The 23,781-nt window shown below is 40.3% G+C and overlaps 1 protein-coding gene across 2 annotated transcripts in view; it reads right to left on the bottom strand.

The window, feature by feature from the left end:
• The window catches only part of LOC126382925 (adenylate cyclase type 1-like), a 60,551-nt gene that overhangs the window by 12,876 nt on the left and 23,894 nt on the right, over positions 1-23,781 (bottom strand). For both annotated transcript variants that reach the window (XM_050033207.1, XM_050033209.1), the window contains exons 5-8: positions 10,525-10,652; positions 8,841-8,999; positions 7,107-7,248; positions 5,490-5,645 (exon numbers count right to left, since the gene is read on the bottom strand). In XM_050033207.1, the coding sequence (XP_049889164.1) occupies positions 5,490-5,645; positions 7,107-7,248; positions 8,841-8,999; positions 10,525-10,652 (585 nt within the window). The remainder of the gene's footprint in view (positions 1-5,489; positions 5,646-7,106; positions 7,249-8,840; positions 9,000-10,524; positions 10,653-23,781) is intronic.

Here is a 23,781-nt window from a genome sequence, read left to right as displayed (position 1 = left end):
GTCCTCTTTCCTTTTCCTACCATCTATATTTCCTTTCTCTATTCTTTCCTCTCCTGCTTCTGGCTATTCTTCCTTACTTCCTGCTTTCTGTCCTTGTTTCCATCTATTCTTCATTTCTTCCTTCTTTCCTTTCCTGTTTCAGTGTATTCATCCTTCCTTCTCTGTTCTTCTATATCCTTACTCAATAGCTTCCTTGACCACTTCCATATATTCTTCCTTACTTCCATCTTTCCTTTCCTGCTACCACATATTCTTCCCTACTTCCTTCTTCCCATCTATCCTTCCTCAGTTCCCTCCTCTCTCCCTTGCCTCTGTATATCCTCCCTTCTTTTCTTTCTTCCCTGGCTCTGTACATTCTTCCTTAAGTCCTCTTTCCTTTTCTGCTACCGTCTATATTTCCTTTCTCTGTTCTCCTATATCCTTACTCAATAGCTTCCTTGACCACTTCATATATTCTTCCCTACTTAATTCTTTCTGTTTTCTGCTTCATTGTATTCTTCCCTACTTCTTTCCTTTTCTGTTTCAGTATATTCATCTTTCCTTCTCTGTTCTCCTATATCCTTACTCAGTAGCTTCCTTGACTGCTTCCACGTATTCTTCCCTACTTCCTTCTCTCCCTCCTTGTTTCCATCTATTCTTCCTCAGTTCCCTCCTTTCTCCCCTGCCTCTGTATATGCTTCCTTCTTTACTTCCTTCACTGGCTCTGTACATTCTTCCTTTCCCTCTCTTTCCTTCCCTCCTTCTGTCTATACTTCGTTTTCCTATTCTTTCCTTTCTCTGCTTCTATCTTTACTTCCTTACTTCATGCTTACTTACTTCCTTGCTTCCATATATTCTTACCTTCCCTGCTCCATTACATTCTTCCTTCCTTCCTTTCCTGCTTTTATATATTCCGCCCTACTTCCATCTTTCCTTCCCCACTTCTGTATATTCTTCCTCACTTCCTTCTTTCCTTTCCTGTTTCAGTATATTCGTCCTTCCTCTCTGTTCTCCTATATCCTAACTTAATAGCTTCTTGACTGCTTCCATATATTCTTCCCCACTTCTTTCTGTCCTTCCTTGTTTCCTTATATTCTTCCTCCGTTCACTCCTTTCTCCCCTGCTCCCTTCTCTACTTCCTTTCCTGGCTCTGTACATTCTTATTGTCCTTATACCTTCCTTCCTTCTTTGCTTCCATCTATACCTCCTTACTTCATGCTTCCTTCCTTCCTTGCTTCTGTATACCTTTAGTCTTTCTTTCTTCCTTTCCTGCTTTTATATATTGTTCCCAACTTCAATCTTTCCTTCCCCACTTCTGTATATTCTTCCGTCTTCTTTCTTTCCTTTCCTGTTTCAGTATATTCATCCGTCCTTCTCTGTTCTTCTATATCCTTACTTCCTTCTTTCCGCTTCCATGAATTCTTCCCTACTTCCTTCTTTCCATCTATTCTTCCTCAGTTACCTCCTTTCTCCCCTGCCTCTGTATATCCTTCCTTTCCCTCTCTTCCCTCCCCTGCTTCTGTCTATACTTCCTTTTTCTATTCTTTCTGTCTCTGCTTCCATCTATACTTCCTAACATCATGCTTACTTACTTCCTTGCTTCCCTTTATTCTTACCTTCCCTGCTCCATTACATTCTTTCTTCCTTCCTGTCCTGCTTTTATATATCCCGCCCTACTTCCATCTTTCTTCTCCACTTTCAGATATTCTTCCTTACTTCCTTCTTTTATTTCTTGTCTCTATCTATTCCTCCTCATGTCCCCCTTGCCTCTGTGTATTTGTCCTTCTTTCCTTCCTTCCCTGCCTTTGTAGATTTTTCCTTTCTATCTCTCTTTCCTTCTCTGATTCTGTCTATATTTCCTTTCTCTATTATTTCCTTCTCTCATTTTTGTCTCTTTATCTTTCTTCCTGCTCCTCCTCCTTTGTTTTGTCTGTTCATCCTTACCTCTTTCACTCCCCTGCTTCATCCTTCCTTCCTTATTACCTTCCCTGTTTCTGTTTATTCTTCCCTCCTTCCATCCAATCTTTCTTCTTCCATCATCTATCCATTTCCACCCCTTATTCCTCAGTGCCTCCCTTGTGCTTTGGTTTTGTGTTATTTATGAGACAGCAGCACAGTGACCTGCCGAAGCCGACTTCTCCTTATATTCCATATTGTGCTCAACGCAGCACAGCCGTGTCTGCTGCACCAAAAATCCTATTCATTCATCCCTTGTCCCTTATATTGCTCCTCTCCGTGCCTTGAATGCATATGTCATTTCACACCATTCAAGTGTGTGTGGTCTGAATGTAAAACAGCCGTTCAGCACAAGGTGCATGTATGACTTAACCTGTCGCCACTTTTTGATTTGTCTTTCATTTTATACTAATCTGCCGTCTGTCTATGATGTGAGGACATTGTCATTACTTGAAATGTAGCTCTAAGAGGTGACACTATCATTTAGTGTGAGGTGGAGATCTACACTGGATGCAGCTGCAGAGGGCGATGTTATAAAAGTGGGGAAATGATGCCTAATCAACCTTTCATAATAAATATTTAAAACACAAATCTGCTCGATGTTTGTGATGACATGTGCTTATCCTGACCTTAACCATAATGCTACATGCTTTATTGATCTGTAGTCTTAACCCTAACATAACCTCATGGGAACTATTTTTGAAGAAAAATACATAGCCAACACCTACACACACACACTCACACACCTGAAAATCTGGATTAAAACAGGTGGTGCAAGAATTGTACAGCTGCCCAGCCACAGGATTTCCTTTCAGGCACACAAGGTCAAGTAAGCTCTTTGACATTAGGCCAGATTGCCAGTGTCACTAACAGTATATGTGAGGGATATGGTATGTTGCTCTCTGACATGCTGAGGTCATTATAGCTGATGGGATCATAACATCAGTCCTTGTCGTCTTACGATAGATTACCCATCATGTGAACACCATGTATTTACTGACTAAGAGGGAGGGTTTGTGAAGCCATTTAAATTACTAAATTATTTTCTCCTGCACTGTGGTTTGCTAATTCAGCTACCTCACTGCGTATTTTTATTGTAAGCCTGGAAAAATATTTGAACAAGAATAGTGATTATTATAAAGTGGAATACTGGGTGTCATGATTCCCAACTAGTGCGACACTTAATGTCACAAACAGAGTCTATGAGAGTCTGTGATTGAGAAAAAGGCTGCAACCTACAATTATTCTGATTTGATTAATCTGCCAATTATTTTCTTGATAAATCGTTTGATTGATTTGATTTGAACTGCGCGTTTTGTCCAACTAACCATCCAAAACCTCAAAATGAATGACAAAGAAATGTGTGGCAGCTGTGAGGTTCCATTCTGCAAAAAGATGGCTCCCTCCTCAGTTGCTCTTCCTGAGGTTTCTACCATTTCCCCCCCTGTTAAAGGGTTTTTTAGGGGGAGTTTTCCTTATCCACTGTGAGGGTCCAAGCCCTCTGAGGCAGATTGTGATTTGTGATATTGGGCTTTATAAATAAAATTGAATCAAATTCAATCAAATGAAAACATCCCTTGCTCAGACATCTTGTTTTGTAAAAGCAACAAAGTCCTGGAGCTGGCTACCTGATCACTTGAAATTTGCTGCACCACTTAAGAGAGCTGCCAAATCCTGGTTAACTCAGCAACAAACCTGTACTCATGTCTAGTTTTTAAATGTAATGTTTTAATGTGAGCTTTTTAATGTGGACCTTTCTGTATTCAGTTTAACTCAGCAGTGGTGTAAGGTGGTTACAATGGGCCTCAGTTAATACAGTAGTTGATTAATATGACATGAAGGCAATAAACTCTTAATATGTCCTGCTGGTGTTGCAATGTTGTTCTATATGGAAATATGTCACTACTGCCTCTAGTAGTTTTTAAAATTGTATGTCCTTTAATATCTCATCACTTTTGCCTCAAGTTTTAGCACCAAATCACAAATTTGAGGATCATTACATTCTTGTGACAAAAAAAAATATGTAAAATCATTTCTTGTTGATGTGTTCAAAGTCTTTTAAACTGTGTGCCTTGTTTTATTTTTATTTTTTGTTTGCTTTTTGTGCTTTCTTGTATTTTAGGTAGCCTTTTGGCTAATTCTGGCATTTTCATACCATGTGTTTTTATTATTTTGCACTCGTTCTTCTTAAATAAACTTAACTAAACAGTGCGCGCTATTATGATGGACCTTATAGTGCACGCTATTGTGCACATATTGTCTCGTCACATAATCAAACAGAGATGTTTATGTAGAATAATAAGAATAATTATTTATAGTTTCTGTAGAATAAGCAGATCATTTTGTTATAGATGCTACTAACTGTTTTACAAAGAAAATTTAATGAAGGTTCTTCTTTGAACATAGGCATATTTCTAAGGTAGCTATCACTCATGAGGGCCCATTCTCTGCGCAACACATTGTTGGAGGGCCTGCTCTCTCTCTCTATGGGCCCCCACCTCACAGGCCCCAGTGCAACCAAACTGTCTGCACCGTCTATATTTATACCCCTGGTTAACCTTCTTTTTACCTCACTGTTTTAGTCTCTAAGTTTCATAAAAGCCATGCTAGGAATGTGTTTTGCAAACTAGCATCTGCTAGAAACACTGTGGTACTTGCAATAAATAGCTGTTTTCAGTTTATCCATGCATACTGTATCTGTCCCTGTCAAATACACCATGAATAAAGAACTAAATATATAAAACTGATTCATAGATTATCAAAATAGTGACCACTTTTTTGTTTGTTTGTTTATAGACTAATCTATTATTTGTTTCCTAGTCTACAGCAGATATCTGTGTCCGTAGGAGACAAACAGAAGGAACTGGCTGTGCTGCAAATATCACTGCAAGAGAGCAATGTACAATATTCAGTGAGGTGACAGAGAGCATTAGTGTAACAGCTATGTATACGGGAGCATCTCGTACACACGCTAACATCTACTGTATGTCCGAGAGTTCACATTAAGAAAACCACTAAACCATGAAGGAATCCACAAACACACATCGTTGCTCCTCTAATGTTTGCCAAAGGCCTCATGGATGATCGAAATACTCTGTTCTGTTGGAACAATGTTCAATAGAGCTTTAGCTCATGTCTTAAAAATGAAATTGTGGAACAGCCAAGTCCTGGTGTGACAGTGAAGCTTTTGTACAAGACACCCAGGGATATCAATTAAATATGAATGTTTCATATGAAGGAGATTAGTTTTAAATGCTTCCTAATGGCTGTGTGGTTCTACAGAAAACATTTGCCTGAGAGATATAAGTAGTTTTCACCACTAATGTCCTTATAGCTTATACTGTATGGCTACACAATACCATCAATAAAAACAATACAGTTTCAATTTGTGGTTTAAATAAAGGGCCACATTTAGAAATCCTGCTAAGTCAAACAAGCGTTCACTACTGAAGGAAACTCTAGACATTCAAACTGCATATCTTTTCGTCTCTACTCACGTAAATCACAGCACGAACAAACACAGAAACGTCAACACAGACACTGAGAGTTTATACCTTATCACCGTCCTCGCAGTTCATGACATTGGAGAAGGGAATCTCAGCCTTGAACATCTTCCTGCAGTGCATAAGCTGCACTAGTAAGTAGCACACAGTTTTGAACTTCATCTTTTTGGCGGGCTTTATATCCGAAAGAATCAATCCTGGGAATATCTGTCACCAGATAAGAAACGGGAACAAGGATTTAGTCATGATACCCCACACAGTAATATGTATTATGTAAGGGTCTATAAATCATGCACAGGCACTGGACAGTATGCACACGTGCTCATGCACACACACGCATGCAATCATTATTATCAGGCTCAGGAATTACACTAGAAAGTGGTTGAAATAAGGTAGGTCATTCCCTTAGGTGGTTTTAATAGTTTTAGGACTCTGCTGCCCTCATTTCTGTTTTATAGGCTATTTTAGAAAAAGTGAAATAGATTAATGATTTTGAGGAACTGTCTTCTGTAGTAAGAAATCAACAAGTCTTCCGACCCATACGACCACATAGGTCATTTGTTCCTGCCCTCTAATGCGACCCACAGGACGTTTTTTTTTTTTTTTTTGATCGAAACACAAAGTTGGAAGTGTGTCCCTGAGCAGGAGTAATTAAAGGCACAATAGCAGAGTGAGTATTCAAAACAGCTTAGTCAGGGCACATCTTTCTCTGCGCCATGTCTTTGATGAAGCCTAACCATCAGCTCTATTAAGAGGATTAGCAAAGTCTCCGGCATATAGAGGAAAAAAACACACGCAACTGGGATGGTACAGGTTCACGTACGGACCCATGTAACCTATGTGCCAGCCTTATGTTGCATAACATGAAACCTGCTGCAAGAAATGAAGAGGGGATGGGAGAGGAGAGGAGAGGAGAGGAGAGGAGAGGAGAGGAGAGGAGAGGAGAGGAGAGGAGAGGAGAGATACAGAACCAAGACTGAAATTCCCTCTCCAGCTGCTTTCGGCACATCTGTTGGAGATGTGCATGTTTATGTGTGTGTGCTGACACACACATACATCTCTCTAAGTTTGTAGCACTGTGCAGATTTGAGATGATAGATGCCCGAGGCTTTATAGCTCCAGTCCAATCCATTACAGGCTGGGAGAGAGATCAGCTCAACAGCAAATGTGTGAAAGCTCCATCATATGATGCTGGATTCTTTAGTCAACATTATATTTCTGTTTGAGGAATGGTTTTATTGTCGATCTTGGCATAGAGGTAAAAACTGGTCAAGATAAATCTGTTGTTTTTTTTACCTAGCCTGCTCTGTATGGTGGCCCTGAGAGCTCAACACACTGCAAGCAAAGGAAACACATGCAAATAGACACAACTGCAAGATGTTTGTTTGTCTGCACGTGTTGTCTTAATTTGGAGTGCGTCGAGCTCTCAGCGCCACCGTAACTCTGTCTTACCTACATAGGTCCAATAATACTGATTAGCATACGTCCTGCAGAAGCTTTGCTAATGTGTACACACTGTCTAGGTATTAAAGGTTCAACTAAGGCCAGCGTCTTATAGGACGTGTAATCTCAAGATACAACTCATGCCGTCATCTGAATTGTTTCCCTCTGCTGAAGGCTACATACGGTTTAGTATACATTCGTCAGCACAGAATTACAATGCAATACCTTCCGTCGGTGAGATGGCACTATAAAGAAGGTTTCAATTTCATGTTTTTGGAGGAAGGCGTTCCTTTCGTGACCGTTTCCAGGCTCCACCTCATAATCTCCATTTAGGCACTCCAGTGTAGATCTGGTGATGTGGACTTTTCTGTTTCGGCAGAGATGGGACGGGATAATACACAGCACAACTGTTAATACGCCAGATATAAAATATATCAAAATTACAATTGTTTTGGAATCATATACAGGAGAAAATGAATATTATCCTGAACTGTGTTATACTAGATACTGTGTATTACAGCAGTGAAACAGATAACAAGAAACGGGCTTCAGAAACCATGTCCCTTGGTAGACAAATGGAGAGACACGCTTTAGCAAATATGTCAGATGAAGTACTTAAGTTATAAAATAAGGGAAACTGATTGAAAAAAAAAGATCTAAGTCGTCAAACTATTATTATATAGGAAAATATTAATGAATAGGAGCTACTGGGATTTTATGTCTTTGTATCAGGTCTAACAGTCATGCAAGGGAGCACGTTTTTACTCTTTTTTTGTATTTGAACTTCATGTATTTAATTTCCTGTATTGTTTTTTATTTGTTTTTCTTAGCCTTATGTTGCTGTACAGGAAGAAATACTAAAGAAGAAAAACTTATTATGAACCATGAAATATTGTAGGAAGAACATTGAATATGAAATGGAATCAAAGATATTTTTCTATGACACAAAATTGCGATAACATACTTTAAAATTCAAACCTGTACCAAAACTGTTGTTGTTATCTATTGTTTGTTTGTATCACTGGCTGACGCACCTATTCACATCATTTCTCACTGTAAAAAAAAAAAAGAATTTCTTCAGTACTTGAGTTTTGTAATGAGTAAGATACATGAAATGATATGATGACAGTTAAAAGTATTTTAAAAAAAACAACAACTAAATACACGGCACAACTAGACTCATGAGGCCGCTGAAAAGTGGCACACCAAAACATGGCCATGCCCATTGTTACGTTGTCAGAATTTAGCTTTATTTTGCAGCCCCTTCCTAACAAGCTATTGCAACACGATTTATACCAATGGATGATAATTAGAGGCGGACATTACTGTCTTTGAGAGGCTGTGGCGTGCTCATTTTTTAAGTTAGTGTGTATGTATTGGAATCTTGTGAAACTAGACAATCTAAGACGTCCACTGGTATCAATTATGACACAATAGCTTTTCAGGAAGGGGGGTAAATAATGCTCCAAAGTTAGATCGTCTAGTTTCAGAAGATACCAATATATACACAGTAACTTACAAAATGAGCACACCACAGCCTCTACAGACAATAACGTCAGCCTGTAATTATTTTTGCCAGGGGGTGCCAGTGCTAGGCCATGCTTAGGGGGGCCAGGTGCTACTAGTCATGGCCACTACAGATTCAGTCATCTGCTGAAGAGTCTATTTAAAAATGCTGCGAAAAGGTAGTTTTGCTTTCATTTTATTTTTATGTTAACAGGTGAAAATCAAAAAACACGCGGCTGAGTTTGGTGCACTTGTTTCCTCTGTAGTTTGCATTTATTCCCGATTTGTCCTAAAACAATTACCAGCATTAAGACAGACTCTTGGTTAAAGAATATACAGGACAATGTTAGACATAATGTTTCCATGTGGCGATTCTAGATCACATAATTAGTGTGCATGTGCAGTGTCCACAGCTGCTGAGGCGTGTATTCATGTAAAATGTCCAGTACTGACCCAGGTAGTCCTCCAGCCTCCATCACATTGGCTAGGGTCACATCATTGGACCACACATCATACTGCCATTTCCTGAGGCCCAGCACTCCGCACAGCACCCGACCCGTATGCAAGCCCACGCGCATGTTTAGGTTGACTTCTGTGGCCTCCGCGACTGACCTGCAGGGGCAGAACACACGGGGTGTTATAGAGTGAGGTCATAAAGTCATATCTATTTTTACATCTCTATCTCTATCTTCAGAATGTCTATAATTAGGCAGAGGATAAAAAGGCAGCGGGCAAAAATCACACAATGTGACATTAAACATTAAACAAAGGACACTGACAGCAATATTCACCTACATTAGGTACACTGTTACTTTACATGATGTACATTATGTACTACTTTTCAGTATCTTGCTCAATATTTTCTCAACATCATGTGCAATATTATTATTATTATTGTGCATATTAATTTGAGGCATTCTCTGACAGAAGAATTTCCTTCGGGATAAATTAAGTTCTATTGAATTGAATTGAATGATTGAATTAATGATGACGAGCACTGTACAGTTATTGACTGAAGACCTATTCACAGACTTATAATACATGTCTATAAATAATACTTGTCTGTCAAACTAAACTCTATAGACACAACATGAGACATTGCTGTAGAATCTTTCATTATTATTTTATTTTTAATTTAATTTTTTTATTTCATTCAATTCAATTCAGTTTAATTTATTTTATTTTATCTTATTTATTTTAATTTAATTTAATTTAATTTAATTTAATTTAATTTAATTTAATTTAATTTTTAATTTAATTTAATTTAATTTAATTTAATTTAATTTTGTTTTGTTTTGTTTTTTGGCGCGTTGAGCACCACAAGCAGAGCGCCATCTAATTTCATTATTTTTGAGAGAAATCAGACATCGCTATGATTATGGTTGATTTTGGGGTGAATTGTCACTTTAAAAACAATTATCAGTGTTTCTTTAACCAACATTTTTTACTATAACAGTGATAAAAACAATCTCCATGTACAATGATTGAGATCAGATACATAAAACTAAATAATATAAAACTGTAGCATAATGCATAAATAGATGTGGCAATCGGTCACGGAGTGCAAAGGGAACAAACACTGTTCAAAATGAACAAAAACAGACTGCTAAGTTGAGCACTCCTATTTAATCAGTGTTGAGGAAAAAGTCTAATCTTAATTAACAGGCTTCTAGTCAAGTCAAGTTTCTGATTAAATCTCCTGCTGCACCTAAATCTCTCACTTCCTTTGTTTTTTTTTTTGTTTTTTTTTACCACACTTCCAAACTGTGCAGGGTTTGCGAGGAAAACAAGCTCTTTCAAGCTCGATAAAATATCTTATTTTCTTTCCCCATTAAGTCTTTTTTCCTCTCAGCCAACTGTACGTCTGCTCACTCAGATGTTCAGTGCTAGAATTCACTCGCAGCACACATGGCCGATCAGGCTGCAGTTTGCTCTACTTGAAGGAAATCTCGTAACATGGACTCTGTTAAACAGAGTTTAGAATAGAATGAAGACTGAAGGGAAGATTTCTTTAGCTTCTATTTAGAGAGCCTAAATAAGGATTAGATCATCTGTCGTTTGCACTACTGAAATACGTCTAATTTAGTGCTATTAAAAAGTTGCAAAATAACAGACTCAATCTAATATGAACACTCACGTTATGGTGTCAATCATGTCCAGACCCATCTCTACACAGCAGTGGGCGTGGTCTGTCTTAGGCTGGGTCAGTCCAGACACACAGTAGTAACAATCTCCCAGAATCTTAATCCTACGACAGTGGTTCTCCTGCCAATCAAAAAAGAAAGATGAGCCAGTCAGTAACAAAATCATTTTTACCTAAACAAGTAGTGCCAAAGCACCTATGCCCTAAAAATCAACCTTTAATCATTATGGTCAGCTCAGTTAGTGTTAAGAATCATTATTAAACAGTACCAAAAGGCATCATTCTTTAGTTTAATCAAAGTTGCACTGGTGGTGTCTGAGAGCAGTGGTGCTTGAGTTAGGAATTCTGACATTTAATTATAGTTTATCCATTACACTGATCCATATCCTTAGTGTAATTTGTAAGTGTAGCTTCAAGCCATCCATTTCTGGAAGTTCCAAGGTCGATTGAGTTTATGGTTGCAGGAGTTATGGCTTCTCAAAATTACCTCATTCATTATTTTGAATGGAACATCTTCATCACAACTCTGTAATGTTTATAATATCTCAAAATATGTGACGCCTTAAAATTTCAAACAAATAGCAGTGGTGATGTAAAACTTTTTAGAGGAATGCTTTTTTTGGGAGCCAGTTAGCTAAAGTGCACCGATTAATATCTTATATCGTTTGTTTAATCCATGACAAAACAAAAGTGTGAAAATGTGATTTCACAGTGTGTGTGTGTGTGTGTGTGTGTGTGTGTGCTGGACAGTGTGTTGGAGTATTTCTTGGCTGGGAGCAGGAACTTTCCACAGGTTGCCTGCCTGGCAACCTCAAAGTGATGACAGCACTCTTCGCTCACCGCTCCTGGCTGATAAATACTCCAGCACATAACTCTCTGCAGTGTCTAGTCCTCATGCTACCTTCATATTTAGCATATAATTGTGCAAGTGGTAAAAATCTTCTGAATTAATAAAAAAAACAACAACAAGTGTATTCCAGAAAAAGGTTAAACTATGGCCTCTTTTTTCTTCTTAGGGCCCTGACACACCAAGCCAACACTGGGCCATCACTCAATATCAGGCTGTCGATGAGCGTCTGTCGCCCTAGTTTTGTGGTGTGTCCTGCACTGTTGGCACTAGTCAGCCTGTGTCAGTTAATTCAGCATATTGCATCAGTGTCGGAGCCTGCGGAGCCGGTTGGTGAGAGATATATTTCTGATTGGCAGTTCAGCTCAGTTACAGAGAAGAGAAACAGAAGAAAGAGGAATAAACAGTTAAAGTTGAGCTGGTGTGAGATCAGAGAGGTGTGAAAAATAAACTTTTTTAAGCCATTAAGCTCTTTAGCAGACATTGTTTGTGTGATTGTTTGCTAGCACATGGCACATATCCTTTGTTCTTTCAACATTGGTTTGTGTTGTTAATGTGCTAACTGGCTAACTAGCATCTTAAATCTATCTATGACCTATCAGTCTTTCTGTTGCTGTTTTTGAATGACAATTACAGACTACCGCCACCTGCTGTTATGGAGAGTTATTTTCTCTCATGCAGGCGCAGAACGTAAGTGCTAGTTGGCCGTTGGCTGTAGTGATGGGCAAAGCAGTTCTTTAGATGTTACTGAATCACTAGAATCAGTTGATTAAGATTTGTTCAAAAGATTCACTCATTGATAGCTTGTTTGGAGAAAATGTTCCCTATGAAAGTGTATCGCTGAGAAGAAATGATTTGAATCACTCAGGGATCAGGGTTACGTCGTTCACTGAGTGATTCATTCACCGAGTGATTCGTCACTCGTTAGGCAGTCCCTCCTGCACCCTAGTTTCCCTGCGACTCGCGAGTGATTCATCGTTCGAACGGATCGAATCGGCAGTTCCGCTACCGGCCTGCACGCTCGCTGCTGAGCTCAACTGAACTGAGAAATGAACTAATCAGTTCCGGAAGTGATTCAGTTCAGTACGTTCACTCAACAGATTCGTTCTTTTGAATGATTCGTTCGTGAGCGACACAACACTAGTTGGCTGTAGTCTTTGTGGTGTGTTCAAGTGCAGCTTCTTGGTCGAGACACAGGCGATGTGATGTGACGCAACAGTCGGCTTTCATTGCCACTAGTTCTTAGACATGGGTTTGGTGTGTCTGGCCAGGAAGAGGGGCTAACACATAAAGTATAAAGCAGCATGCATATGTATGTCACCATCAACAACTTGTGTTAAAGCTCAAAATTACCGATCACAGAGACAGTTGAATGCAACAGAGTTACAGTACCCAACCCAAAAGACTCGTATGAATAGGAGAAATTGATGTCATCAAATAAATACAGGCAGAGAGACAGAATAAGTCAATAAAAGAAAAAAAAAAGTCAGATAAACTAATCATACAAAAACAGTTAGACAACATATATGATGATGCTTTTGATCTCCACATGGACCGGTATTTGTGCTGCATGTTCATTATCCCGTTCAAGCTCTCGAGACTTCGAACTCACACCAACACAGAAATGGTTCCCACAATGCAGCACTGAATCAACAGATCAGTCTCACTTTAGGGAATAAGGTGAGTCACTCTCTCACTCTTTAGGGACAATAAGCGGCAGCATGAAAAGGCAGCTTACAAATATAACCCATTATTAGAGGATATGAGCAACAGACAGAGATTTTACCAGGGAGAGTGGGTTACCGCGGACGCCTTCTCATAACCCTTTATTGTCTCCGTGGAGGTGATGTGATCAGTGGCCACGCATATGAGGAGCACAAAGACTCATAATTATGCACATCGGTGGGCACGAGACAAGACGGATGCTCTATTTTTAACATGCCAGCCATGTGAGTTTCAGAAAAGAGAGATAGCTAGGGCTCGTTCGCGGCAACTATTTGCCTCGTGTAGCTTTGCATGCTGTGGTCATGCTCTCGGAGTGAGCGGTGACATTAAGGCACGTGTGCTGTTTATGTAAAACAGAATCTTATACACACAGGAAAAAGCACTCAGTAGCAGATAAATGAGGCAATACAGAGAGAGGTATGTTGCAGAGTGTTAAGCAGCCCTGTAGTTTTTCTGTAGGATACATTTTCTGTTGAAATATTATCCTGAATATTGAATTGAGAATTGAAATAATAACTACTGATCTTAAATGAGGAATCAAAATGATTTGAGATCAAATAATTAGGTACTCAGATTGACATATAATGCCATTATATATCAGATTTATGACATGTAACTATACACATATTAATCTATATTCACTAACCAGCCACTTTATTAGGTACACCTGTTCAACTGCTTCATAATGCAAATAGCTAATCAGCCAATCACGTGGCAGCAACTCAGTGCATTTAGGCACGTAGACATGGTCTGGAAACTTCTGATCTACTGGGATTTTCATGCACAACCATCTCTAGGGTTTACAGAGGATCGTCCCAAAAAGAGAAAATATCCAGTGAGTCAAAATGCCTTGTTGATGCCAGAGGTCAGAGGAGAATGGCCAGACTGGTTCAAGATGATAGAAAGGCAACAGGAAGTCAAAAAAGCACTGGCTCCAAGACCATCTCTGAAGCAGCAACACCTTGTCCAACCTTGAAGCAGATGGTCTACAGCAGCAGAAGACCACACCAGGTGCCACTCCTGTCAGCATACAACAGGAAACTGAGGCTACAGTTCACACAGGCTCACCAAAACTGGACAATAGAAGATTGGAAAAACGTTGTCTGGTCTGAGGAGTCTGGATTTCTGCTGCCACATTCAGATGGTAGGGTCAGAATTTGGCATCATGGATCCATCCTGCCTTGTATCAACAGTTCAGGCTGCTGCTGGTGGTGTAATGGTGTGGGGGAGATTTTCTTAGTACCAACTGAGCATGGTTTAAACACCACAGCCTACTTGAGTATTGTTGCTGACCGTGTCCATCCCTTTATGACCACAGTGTGCCCATCTTCTGATTCCAATGGCCTCCACAGTCACCAGATCTCAGTCCAATAAAGTACCTTTGGGATGTGGTGGAACGGGAGATTCAAATTGCGGATATGCAGTCGACAAATCTGCAGTGACTGTGTGATGTCATCATGTCAATATGGACCAAAATCACTGAGGAATGTTTCCAGCACCTTGTTGAATCTATGACACAAACCTGGTCCTAGCAAGGTGTACCTAATAAAGTGGCCGGTGACTGTATATTATTTACTTACTTCTTATTAACTAACACAGTGTTTACTGTATTTATTATGCACACTTGTCCTGAGTAGACTGTAGTGTGTGCCTCTCTAAATCTGATATATCTTTTCCATGTGGTATATTTTTGGTTCTGAACTTATTTCTTATGTAACTCCTTCATTTGTCTCTTGTGCCGCTGTATTGCTTCATCGGTTTCTTTCCTGGGGATCAATTAAGTGTCATCTTGTTTTATCTTTTCTTAAAACACAAAACATCAAATCTGTGGTCAGTGGGATGAGCTCAGTTCTAAAATTAACATCAAAATATCTCAGCTTGAAAGTTTTTTGTTACTTATCTCCATCATACTCAAGATGAGGCTCGTTCACAGCTACATTTTAAATGGACACCTTGGAATGGATGTTAAAACCAATGAGTCACAGAGGTCAAAAAAGACAAAATGCAGTGTTATTGTCATGAAGCTGCTGGAGAAATTCTATGAGATGACACTTTATGCTATCCTCTCCAGGTGTCTCCCATTTTTATGTGACACTAAAACTCTCTGTTACAGTAACAGGGTCAGTGAGATCTCTTCAGGGTTACTCAGGTCACGGCGGAGCAGCAACAGATGGGGCTATAGTGAGACATGGCTGAAGCTACAGGAAGCAGGGGAAAGCCCTGGTACTTACAGAGTCTCCTACTCTGTACTTTTCCTGTGCTAATCTGCACTGTGAGGGCTTATAGGGGCTGATTCAGTCCCAAGCAGGATTACCACCGTCATGTGACTGAAGCATTGTGGGCAATCTGGGTGGTCAAGATGGGTACAGTGAATTAGGGACAGGTAAAGTATGACACCTATTTACAGTTGTCATTAAAGGAAGCACAGCATTTTTTTTTAAAGGGACAGTTCACCTTAGAATCCCAAACACATATTTTTCCCTTCACCTGCAGTGCTGTTTATCAGACTAGATTGTTCTGGTGTGGGTGGCAAAGTGTTGAAGATATCGGCCATAGAGATGTGTGCCTTGTCTCCAATGTTACAGAACTAGATGGCGCTCGGCTTGTGGCGCTCAAAGTGCCAAAAAATACTTTTGAAAAACTGTCTCTTTCCAGAAATCATGACCAGCTTATTTACTTCAGAGCAGGATTTAGAATTAGCGAGGTAACTTCAGGGTTCACTCTGGGTTTTCAGTACAACAAAGCGGGTTCTCTTTTTACCAGGATGAATCCGTCATTGGATAATTGCGACAAAATCGTCACTTCAAGGGAGGCTCAGCTTCCCTGGGACCCAATGGAGCGGTAGGCGGGAGAGGACGATCGGTGTATGCATGATGATGGAATTGGAATTGTCTAAAAGGCTGAACCCCTTTGTGATTGACAGTGCTTTGGAAATACACACCGGCATCATTGCATTTCAAGCTCAGTCCCATGCGGATATTTGCGAGTGGAGTCTTCTGACAGAGTGCCGTCCGGAGTTCCTTATTTCCATAAGCGATATAGCTCATTTTCACCACAGTTCAGTTGTTTAAACCCATCTGAAAATATTTGAGGTGTGTTTGCTGTGGTTCTATGGCATGAGTGTGGTTGAAAAACAGCTTCAATTAAAAGTTACTGCCTCGCTACAGTATGACAAATTTTATGATGTAAACTTAAAGTGAGCTTCCCCCTGTTTGAAAGACCAGCAGCCGCCACTGGTTCATTCATGGTTCTGACGATGTCACTCATAATTAACGCCCCTGCCTCTATCACATAAACATGCTTGTGGCTGGATAGGAAAAGCCAGAGTTGACCGAACTACTTGATAACCAGCTTTGTAGTACCGGTTATCCAGAAGGCCAGTGTTAAGGTAATCAAGCCAGATAACAAAAAGATATCCTGAATGAGTTGAACTGGCTTGTGAGCAGTTTCATGCAGGAACTATTTTCATTCTACCGAAGCACACCCACCAACTGCATCAGCGCACAGAAGCGTGCATCTACTCATAGACAAGAGACTCATGCTCATGACAGTGTGAGATGTAAACTTTAATAGCATCCTCACTGAGCTGTGATGTTAGCTAGCTTGGTGGTGCTAGGTGAGCTAGCAGTAGATGCATGCTTTTGTCTGCATGGTTATAACGTTGACACCTCCTACATGAAACTGCTCACAACAAGGTCTGTGGATTGTCTTGAGTAACCTGGTCATGATTTCAGAGCACAAACCGAGTGCCATTTAATTCCATTATACTGGAGAGAAGGCAGACATCTCTACAGCTGATATCCAAAACAATCTAGATGGATAAATAACACTACAGGTGAAGGGAGAATATGTATTTCTGATTTGGTGGTGAACTGCCCTTTTAAGATGACTGTTTTGGATCACTAACATTACGTTTTCAGTGAGGTCAGAATAATAAAAGGTGTGGTGTGGGTTTATACCAGGCACCTCACAAACAATACACCCGTATGCTTGCAGAGATGCAAATTAGCAAACACTTCAGTGCGCACAGACAAAGAGAGAGAGAGACAAAAAGGGACACAGAGACAGGGAAGGGGAACATTCAGTAAATGATTATGAAGGAAAAGATGAGCCAGCTGAGAGTAGCAGTTCATTTCCTACAAGTCCCCAAAGGAGAGAGCAGTACACACCGTGCTTTGTCTTCCACACAAAGACAAAGATCAGTGCTGTGTACACATTATTGATGGGGCTAAAGATTAGGGTTTCCACTCCTGTAGCCTTTGGGGGGGGTTGAAAGGACATGAGACACAATGTGTGTTTGCTGCTGTCTGTCCCTGAATCTGCCCTTCTGCAGCTGTTTGAACATGTAGATTTGTAGCAGAGTTGAAACACTTGTCTTAATTCTAATTGAGCAATCACACTATTTTATGCATTTTATATTAGGCCATTACAGAGATCTAACAAACATTTTCCTACCTTGGCTTGAATTATTTCATGTCAACATTACATCGATACAGGCCGACAATGATTCATTGCGAGTGCCCACTGTTTGGCAAAATCTTTAAGAGCGCATACAGAAGTTCTCTCAACATTCCCCCTGCTCCGCTGACTTCTCTCCGTCTCTGCCTGCAAGCGAGCACTGACTGGATATTACCATTTTTGTCACCCAGCTCGCTTATTGATTTAAATTAATATGCTTTAATTTATGTGCAGCAACAAATGAATAATATATCAACACTTCCTCCACCCACCATGAACTGGTGGGTTGCAGCGAGCGGGTGTTGGAGATCTGTAAGCATATTCATGTAGATATATTTAACAGATGTGATACAAGAAATAACAAATGCTCAGCATCCAAGAGTGGTTAATTTACAAAGATGGCACTGTGTTTCTGAACATTTGACTGGAACTGGAAACACAGAGTATTGTTTTCCTGAAATGATTAGAAGATTAGATATTAAAAACGATTAAAATATGTGGCTGCTGTTAAGATACATCTGAACTGGAGTAACATGTATGTGTGTAATGCAACAGATATGACCATCATACATTAAAGATAATGACATAAAAGAAGCAAATGGAAACAGAATTTCTGAAGCTTAATATGATAATATGAATTACGTCAATGTCTACAAAATTAAATGTAAAATACATAATATTTTTTATCAGTCTATTCAGTGTGACCTGTGATTCAAGATTTCAGTGAGATGATTACACTGTTATTTTATGTTGTCAGCTTTGCTCTGTCATTATATTAAACAACACCTAAAGACCATTTTCTATGAAATTAAATGAGCAATGCGTAGGAACTGTGTTGAAACTAACAAGCTATTGATAACTGTATGATTCAATAACATTTTTCCAATTTATAAAAAATAAAAAATATGCAGCTTATTACTTCCAAATTAAAATTCAAGTCAATTCTTGGCTGATTTTACACATAAAATGGGTATGAAAGTTGTGTAATTTCTATTGTGGCACCAGCTTTGTCAAGTCTGAAAAATAACCCTGATAATGTCATAATTGTGTCCTTAGAGTTACCACTGTGTGGGTTTGGCGAATACACATTTTCAACCAAAAAAGGCAGCATTATACAGACTTGTCTGCACGTATAGAGATATTTTTGAAAATGTATATTTTTTGTAGACAGAGATTATTGTAAACAACATGTTGTGTGGACAAAAATTTTGTTTTGAAAGGGGCAAATATCCATTTTCAAAAATATCTGTAGCTGGTAAACAGGGCCTAAAAGCTGGAAAAGGTCTAACAAAAAATACTACAGATGCATTATGGGAAGTGTAGGATTCAATGCTTTTGCAGCTTGACCCGTATTTAGCCCTGTTTCCACCAAACAGTTTTGGTATGGTACCTTTGGAACCAAAAGTAACCCTTCAGACATGGTACCTAGACCCAAGTGTTTCCACTGCAAACAGTACTCTTAAATGTGGGCGAGGTTGTTGTCACTCACTGCTCCGTCCAGTGCTCACTGTATTTCCTCATCACCGGTGACACAGAAGTTTGCCCCTCGTTTATCGTCCACAGAACTGAGTTACACGCTGACATTTTCGGAACAAAATAAAACAGGCTGCAGTGAGAGTCTCTCTGGGATATTTAAAATTAGCACGTTTATGCATTTAGTCCCTCTCAGGCAAGCTCAGGGGTTTAGTGTCAGAGCCCACAGGTACAACGCTCCACAACGCTTTTTTTTTCTCCAAGTGAGGACTAGAATATATGTAGTTCACATAATCCGGTCAAAATTAATACATATATATATAAACGCTTTAAGATCCACACATTACTAAGAGTGTATGTCAGATAAAAACTAAAGTGATGGTCAAAGTTCCACACATTACTAAGAGTGTATGTCAGATAAAAACTAAAGTGATGGTCAAAGTTGATACAGTGAAATTTAAGGTGTGCTGATGGATTCACGTCATCAACTCATGCATTGAGTAACATTACAAGTTAACGTTGCACCTTAAAAGTCGCCGGCAGTCAGCACGGTGAATTTAAGTTATTTTTCTCAGACTCCAGCTGCTGTGAGAGGCAGCAAAACATCCTTTCATTTCATAGTTATAGTTCACTAATAAAACTCTCCACAGTATGAACAGTGGTTACATGAGCCTCAAAACCAGCCACAACTCAGCCCTGAGCAGAGTGACCGTCTGCTACTGACCAATCAGACTGCAGTGTTCACAGCTCCACCTTTTAGTACCAGATCTGTGTGCTAGGTACCCCAACAGAGGGGGGACCAAAATGGGGACGGTACAGAACGGTCCCATTGGTACCATCCATAACTTTTCACAGTGGAAACAGAAACTGAACTGAACCGTACTGCTCGTTGGAAACGGAGCTATAGTGACTAAAAGTCAGGATATTTTGGCCTCAGCTGCTTCAGTTTTGATCGTCCTTTTTTAATCTGCCTCATGTGAGTCTCATGTGAAAGTGCTATATGGTACGCTCACTGAGAGGGCAACCATCATCATGATTCCTTTTTTTCTCCTGAAACAGAAGCATTTTTTTCTCAAGTACTCCCCCATCGGGATCTCAAGCTGGCTTGTTTGGCTTGGGTTTTGCTTCAGTCTACAGTTTTTCGCACACAGGCGTCTGAGGGAAACTGCAGGACTTGACAGTGATCCTTGCACCTGCTCATGAGACAAACCCAAACAGGGTTATTTGAGCTGTGTTTACAGCCAGACTTTAGGTTCTGGCAGGCAGCTGTCACAGTGTGGGCAGTGAACAGTCCTTGTGCCTAATTTAAAAATAATACATTTTTATTAGCATCCTAAGCAGTTGTATTTGTTATATTTTCCTTGGCGTAGGATATTGCATTATATAACCCCGCAGATGTACAAACGATGGAAAAGGTTTTTAAAAGTTTACTTTTTGCAGAATTGCACTTTCATCAGGAATATAATTGTTTGTAGTTTGTTTTTTCCCACTGTTTTGGGAATCTTCACAAGAACTAGTTTCTCACAGTGAGATTAGAATTGAAATTGCACCACCTCACGTTGCTCACGACTAAATGAGTCTTTGCTTTGTCACTTCCTCCAGTTAATGAAGTTCTTACAGTAAAATGTTTAACCAGGGAATAATAGATCTGACAACTGATTGTCAGATATGCTTGGGTGAATTGTTATTGAAAAAAAAAACAAAGGTAAAAAGACTCAGGATGCAAATATGGCAATGAAGTATGTCAACTCCAGCGTGCATTCACGCACTGCACATGCGATGCAGGCTGTTCTGTGAGCCCTTCACAGTCATATATGTGTGAATGAAAAGGGAACTCTGCCTTGTCAAGGAAGTAAGAGGCAGGAGATAGATACATCATTGAGCCATCCTAAAAATGGAAACACGAGAGAGGATGAGAGTGCAGAGAACCACGGGGCATAAAAGACACAGTTGAGGGAAGTAGGCTGCTGCATGTCAATCAAAAAGCTGAGAAACAAGGAGCGGAGGAGTCTTAGAGCTGTGATGCAGGGAGGTGTTGCGAGAGGAGAGAAAAGAGAGACAAGAATGAAAAGCTTTGTGAAACTCTGCCATGGAAACGGTGAACGACACGCGTGCACACATACACACACACACACACACACATATGCAGGCAGACACAAAAGCACATTCAGTCCAGAGCTATTAATGTTATATAGCATCACAGCGACCATAAATTAATCACAGAGTCCCTCTCACAACAGAAGCTGTTGTTTGGGGAGCCGGACAGACTGTTGGAAACTCAGCCAGGAAGAAGAAGTGTTTATAGAGTGACCAGTTGGTGTGTTATTTTTTATCCTTGTCATCCATCTTTGAAATAATACTCCCTGTTCTTTTACTTTCCTTAAAAACACTGCCACAATCATTGTAATGTTACCTATATTTAATCCACTTAAAAAATCCAGTTGTCATGTTTTTGCCCACAGCCCACTTTGGACCATTTCTACGGAGTGCACAGCTTCAGCAATGTATGAAATAATTATGTCGCTGCTTTGTGTGTCAGTCTGGTGTATATAACAGAGACCAAGTTTGGGTCGTGATAACGGTCTCAAGGCTTTCCCGAGATGTCTGCGCCCGATGTCGGCAGATTCTCAGCCTGGTGGTGAAGAGTTATAATTACTCCCAGCTTGTGTTCTTGTGGGTGTCGGGAATCAGACTGCAAATACTGATCAGTGTGAGTGGGTTTCCTGTAAACTTCAATTTTCAAGCTACCCCCTACTTAATATGGCACAGGCCAAGACGGAAAGAGTATTGTTTACAGTAGTTTTTACGTCTTGAACTTGACACCAGATTGGTGGGATCATGTCCAGACTCCAGGCAACAAAAGCACTTTGGTTAAGGAAAGGGAAATATCCTGATATTGATTAAAATCAATTAAAAGGTAATACATTTCCCGCCACTTGACAACTTAACTGCTAATTTCTCCTCTGCTCTGATTGCTAACAGCTGTCTGCTCTGATCCCAACACATTCTCCCTCTGACCTCGTCACATACCGACGTTTGGTCATGGACCTTCCACGTCCAGATACAATGTGAAAGGTACCCTGGCTGCACTGGTTGTTGACATTCTGGGACGCCGTGTCAAGTTCATGCCTGTTTTTTCAAAATACACTTCCGTTTTCACCGCTTACATACTGTCTCTTTCAAAATAAACGCACTACGGCAGTACAACAACGCAAATTGACCCTTTTTCTGCCAACAACTAACGCACATGGTTGTGTTCAGGCAACAAAAGCACGTGGTTGAATCTTATGGGACATGAACACCGCCCTCCCAGGTGAAGGTCGGTCTTTGTTGGACCCATCCACCACCCCTCCCACCTGCCCACCTTGCGCTTTTTGTTCCTGTCCCACTGCGTTTCCCCCTGATGCCACCAAGCGCCGTTAAACTATAACGGTGACTGTATAACGCCGACGTTAAAGGACAGCTTTTTTCGTCAGTGTCTGACAAGTCACTGCCCATGCACCGGATTTTGACGACTTCGGAGTGAGACCAGGTTGCTGATCCACTGACTCTCTCTGCTTGGCCGACACACACTCGCTACACCTGGAGCTACTCTTTCAGACAAAACTGACACATGAGGTAGTGAAGTTGATTGTAGTGGTAATAGTAAACACATATTTTTATTGATGGTTATTGGTTAGAATTCTATGAACTTTGACTGCCAATCAAAGTCAATCAGGTTCTGTGGCCAATAGTATTTTTATAAAGCAGTTACGGCATGTCTTTCTGTTGTTACCGTTCTTCGTCTGCCAAAATGGCAGATGGCCCGACAATTTAACACGCCACTGCCAAGAATTTTGTCGCCTTTGGAGGGTGCTAATTTCAGATCCTGAACATGTGCATTAAAACCAATAGTAAAGTGAAGTCAAACCGTCAAGCTCCCTTTTCCTCTTCCTTCATATCAATATCTGCAACAGCGGGAGCCAGCAGTAAACTCTTGGCTTGTTTTTGTAGGTTGGAAACCATCTTGTACTTGTGGTGGCTGGTGATGATCAACGTTGGATAGGGTCACACACTTCATAAATGCTGGTGCAACCAAATTTAAAGTCCAAACCTGACCACTGAGATGAGTTTTTATTTATTTATTTTTTGCTTTATTATACCCCTTACTGACTGTTAGCTTGCAAAGCTAATGCAGCACATTGGCTACACTGTCTTTCACTCTGGGTTAGCATATTTACTTGCAACACATGACATCCAAGTGTACAGATAATTGGCACAGTCAGACAGAGAAAGAGCAAATTTCTTACTGTACGTTCAAACTAACAATGACCAGAGCTTCCAAATTTTCAATGAGAGCCCGGCGACTTGGGCGACTTGGGCGACTTGGGCAACCTGGTCGTTAGCCACGCGTCTTGGGCGACTGGAGCGGGTCCGAAGGGGAGTTAAAACTGGTTTTACTTTATGGTAATGAGCTCTGACGCAGTCCCAGAGAACGGGTCCCAGAGAACAAGCCGTGTAAGAAGCTGATTACTTGCGTTCGCGCCCACTCAGTCCTTTATAATATGTCGCTGTTCGGTTACAGAGACCAAAATAAAAAGAATGGGGCTTGGGACCGCGTCGCGGAGGTAGTTGGTAGGTCTAGTTTGCCGCTCCTTTAATTGACAAGCACGATCGAACGTTCAATGATTCACGTGATGAGCGACTAGAGCGGCCAAAGCTGCCACAAATATTTTCAACAGTCGTGCTTCTTGGGCATCCGTGAGAGA

Source organism: Epinephelus moara, chromosome 21, assembly GCF_006386435.1.
Source record: "Epinephelus moara isolate mb chromosome 21, YSFRI_EMoa_1.0, whole genome shotgun sequence".
NCBI classification, from domain to species: domain Eukaryota; kingdom Metazoa; phylum Chordata; class Actinopteri; order Perciformes; family Serranidae; genus Epinephelus; species Epinephelus moara.
This window is presented reverse-complemented; position numbering and strand designations above follow the sequence as displayed.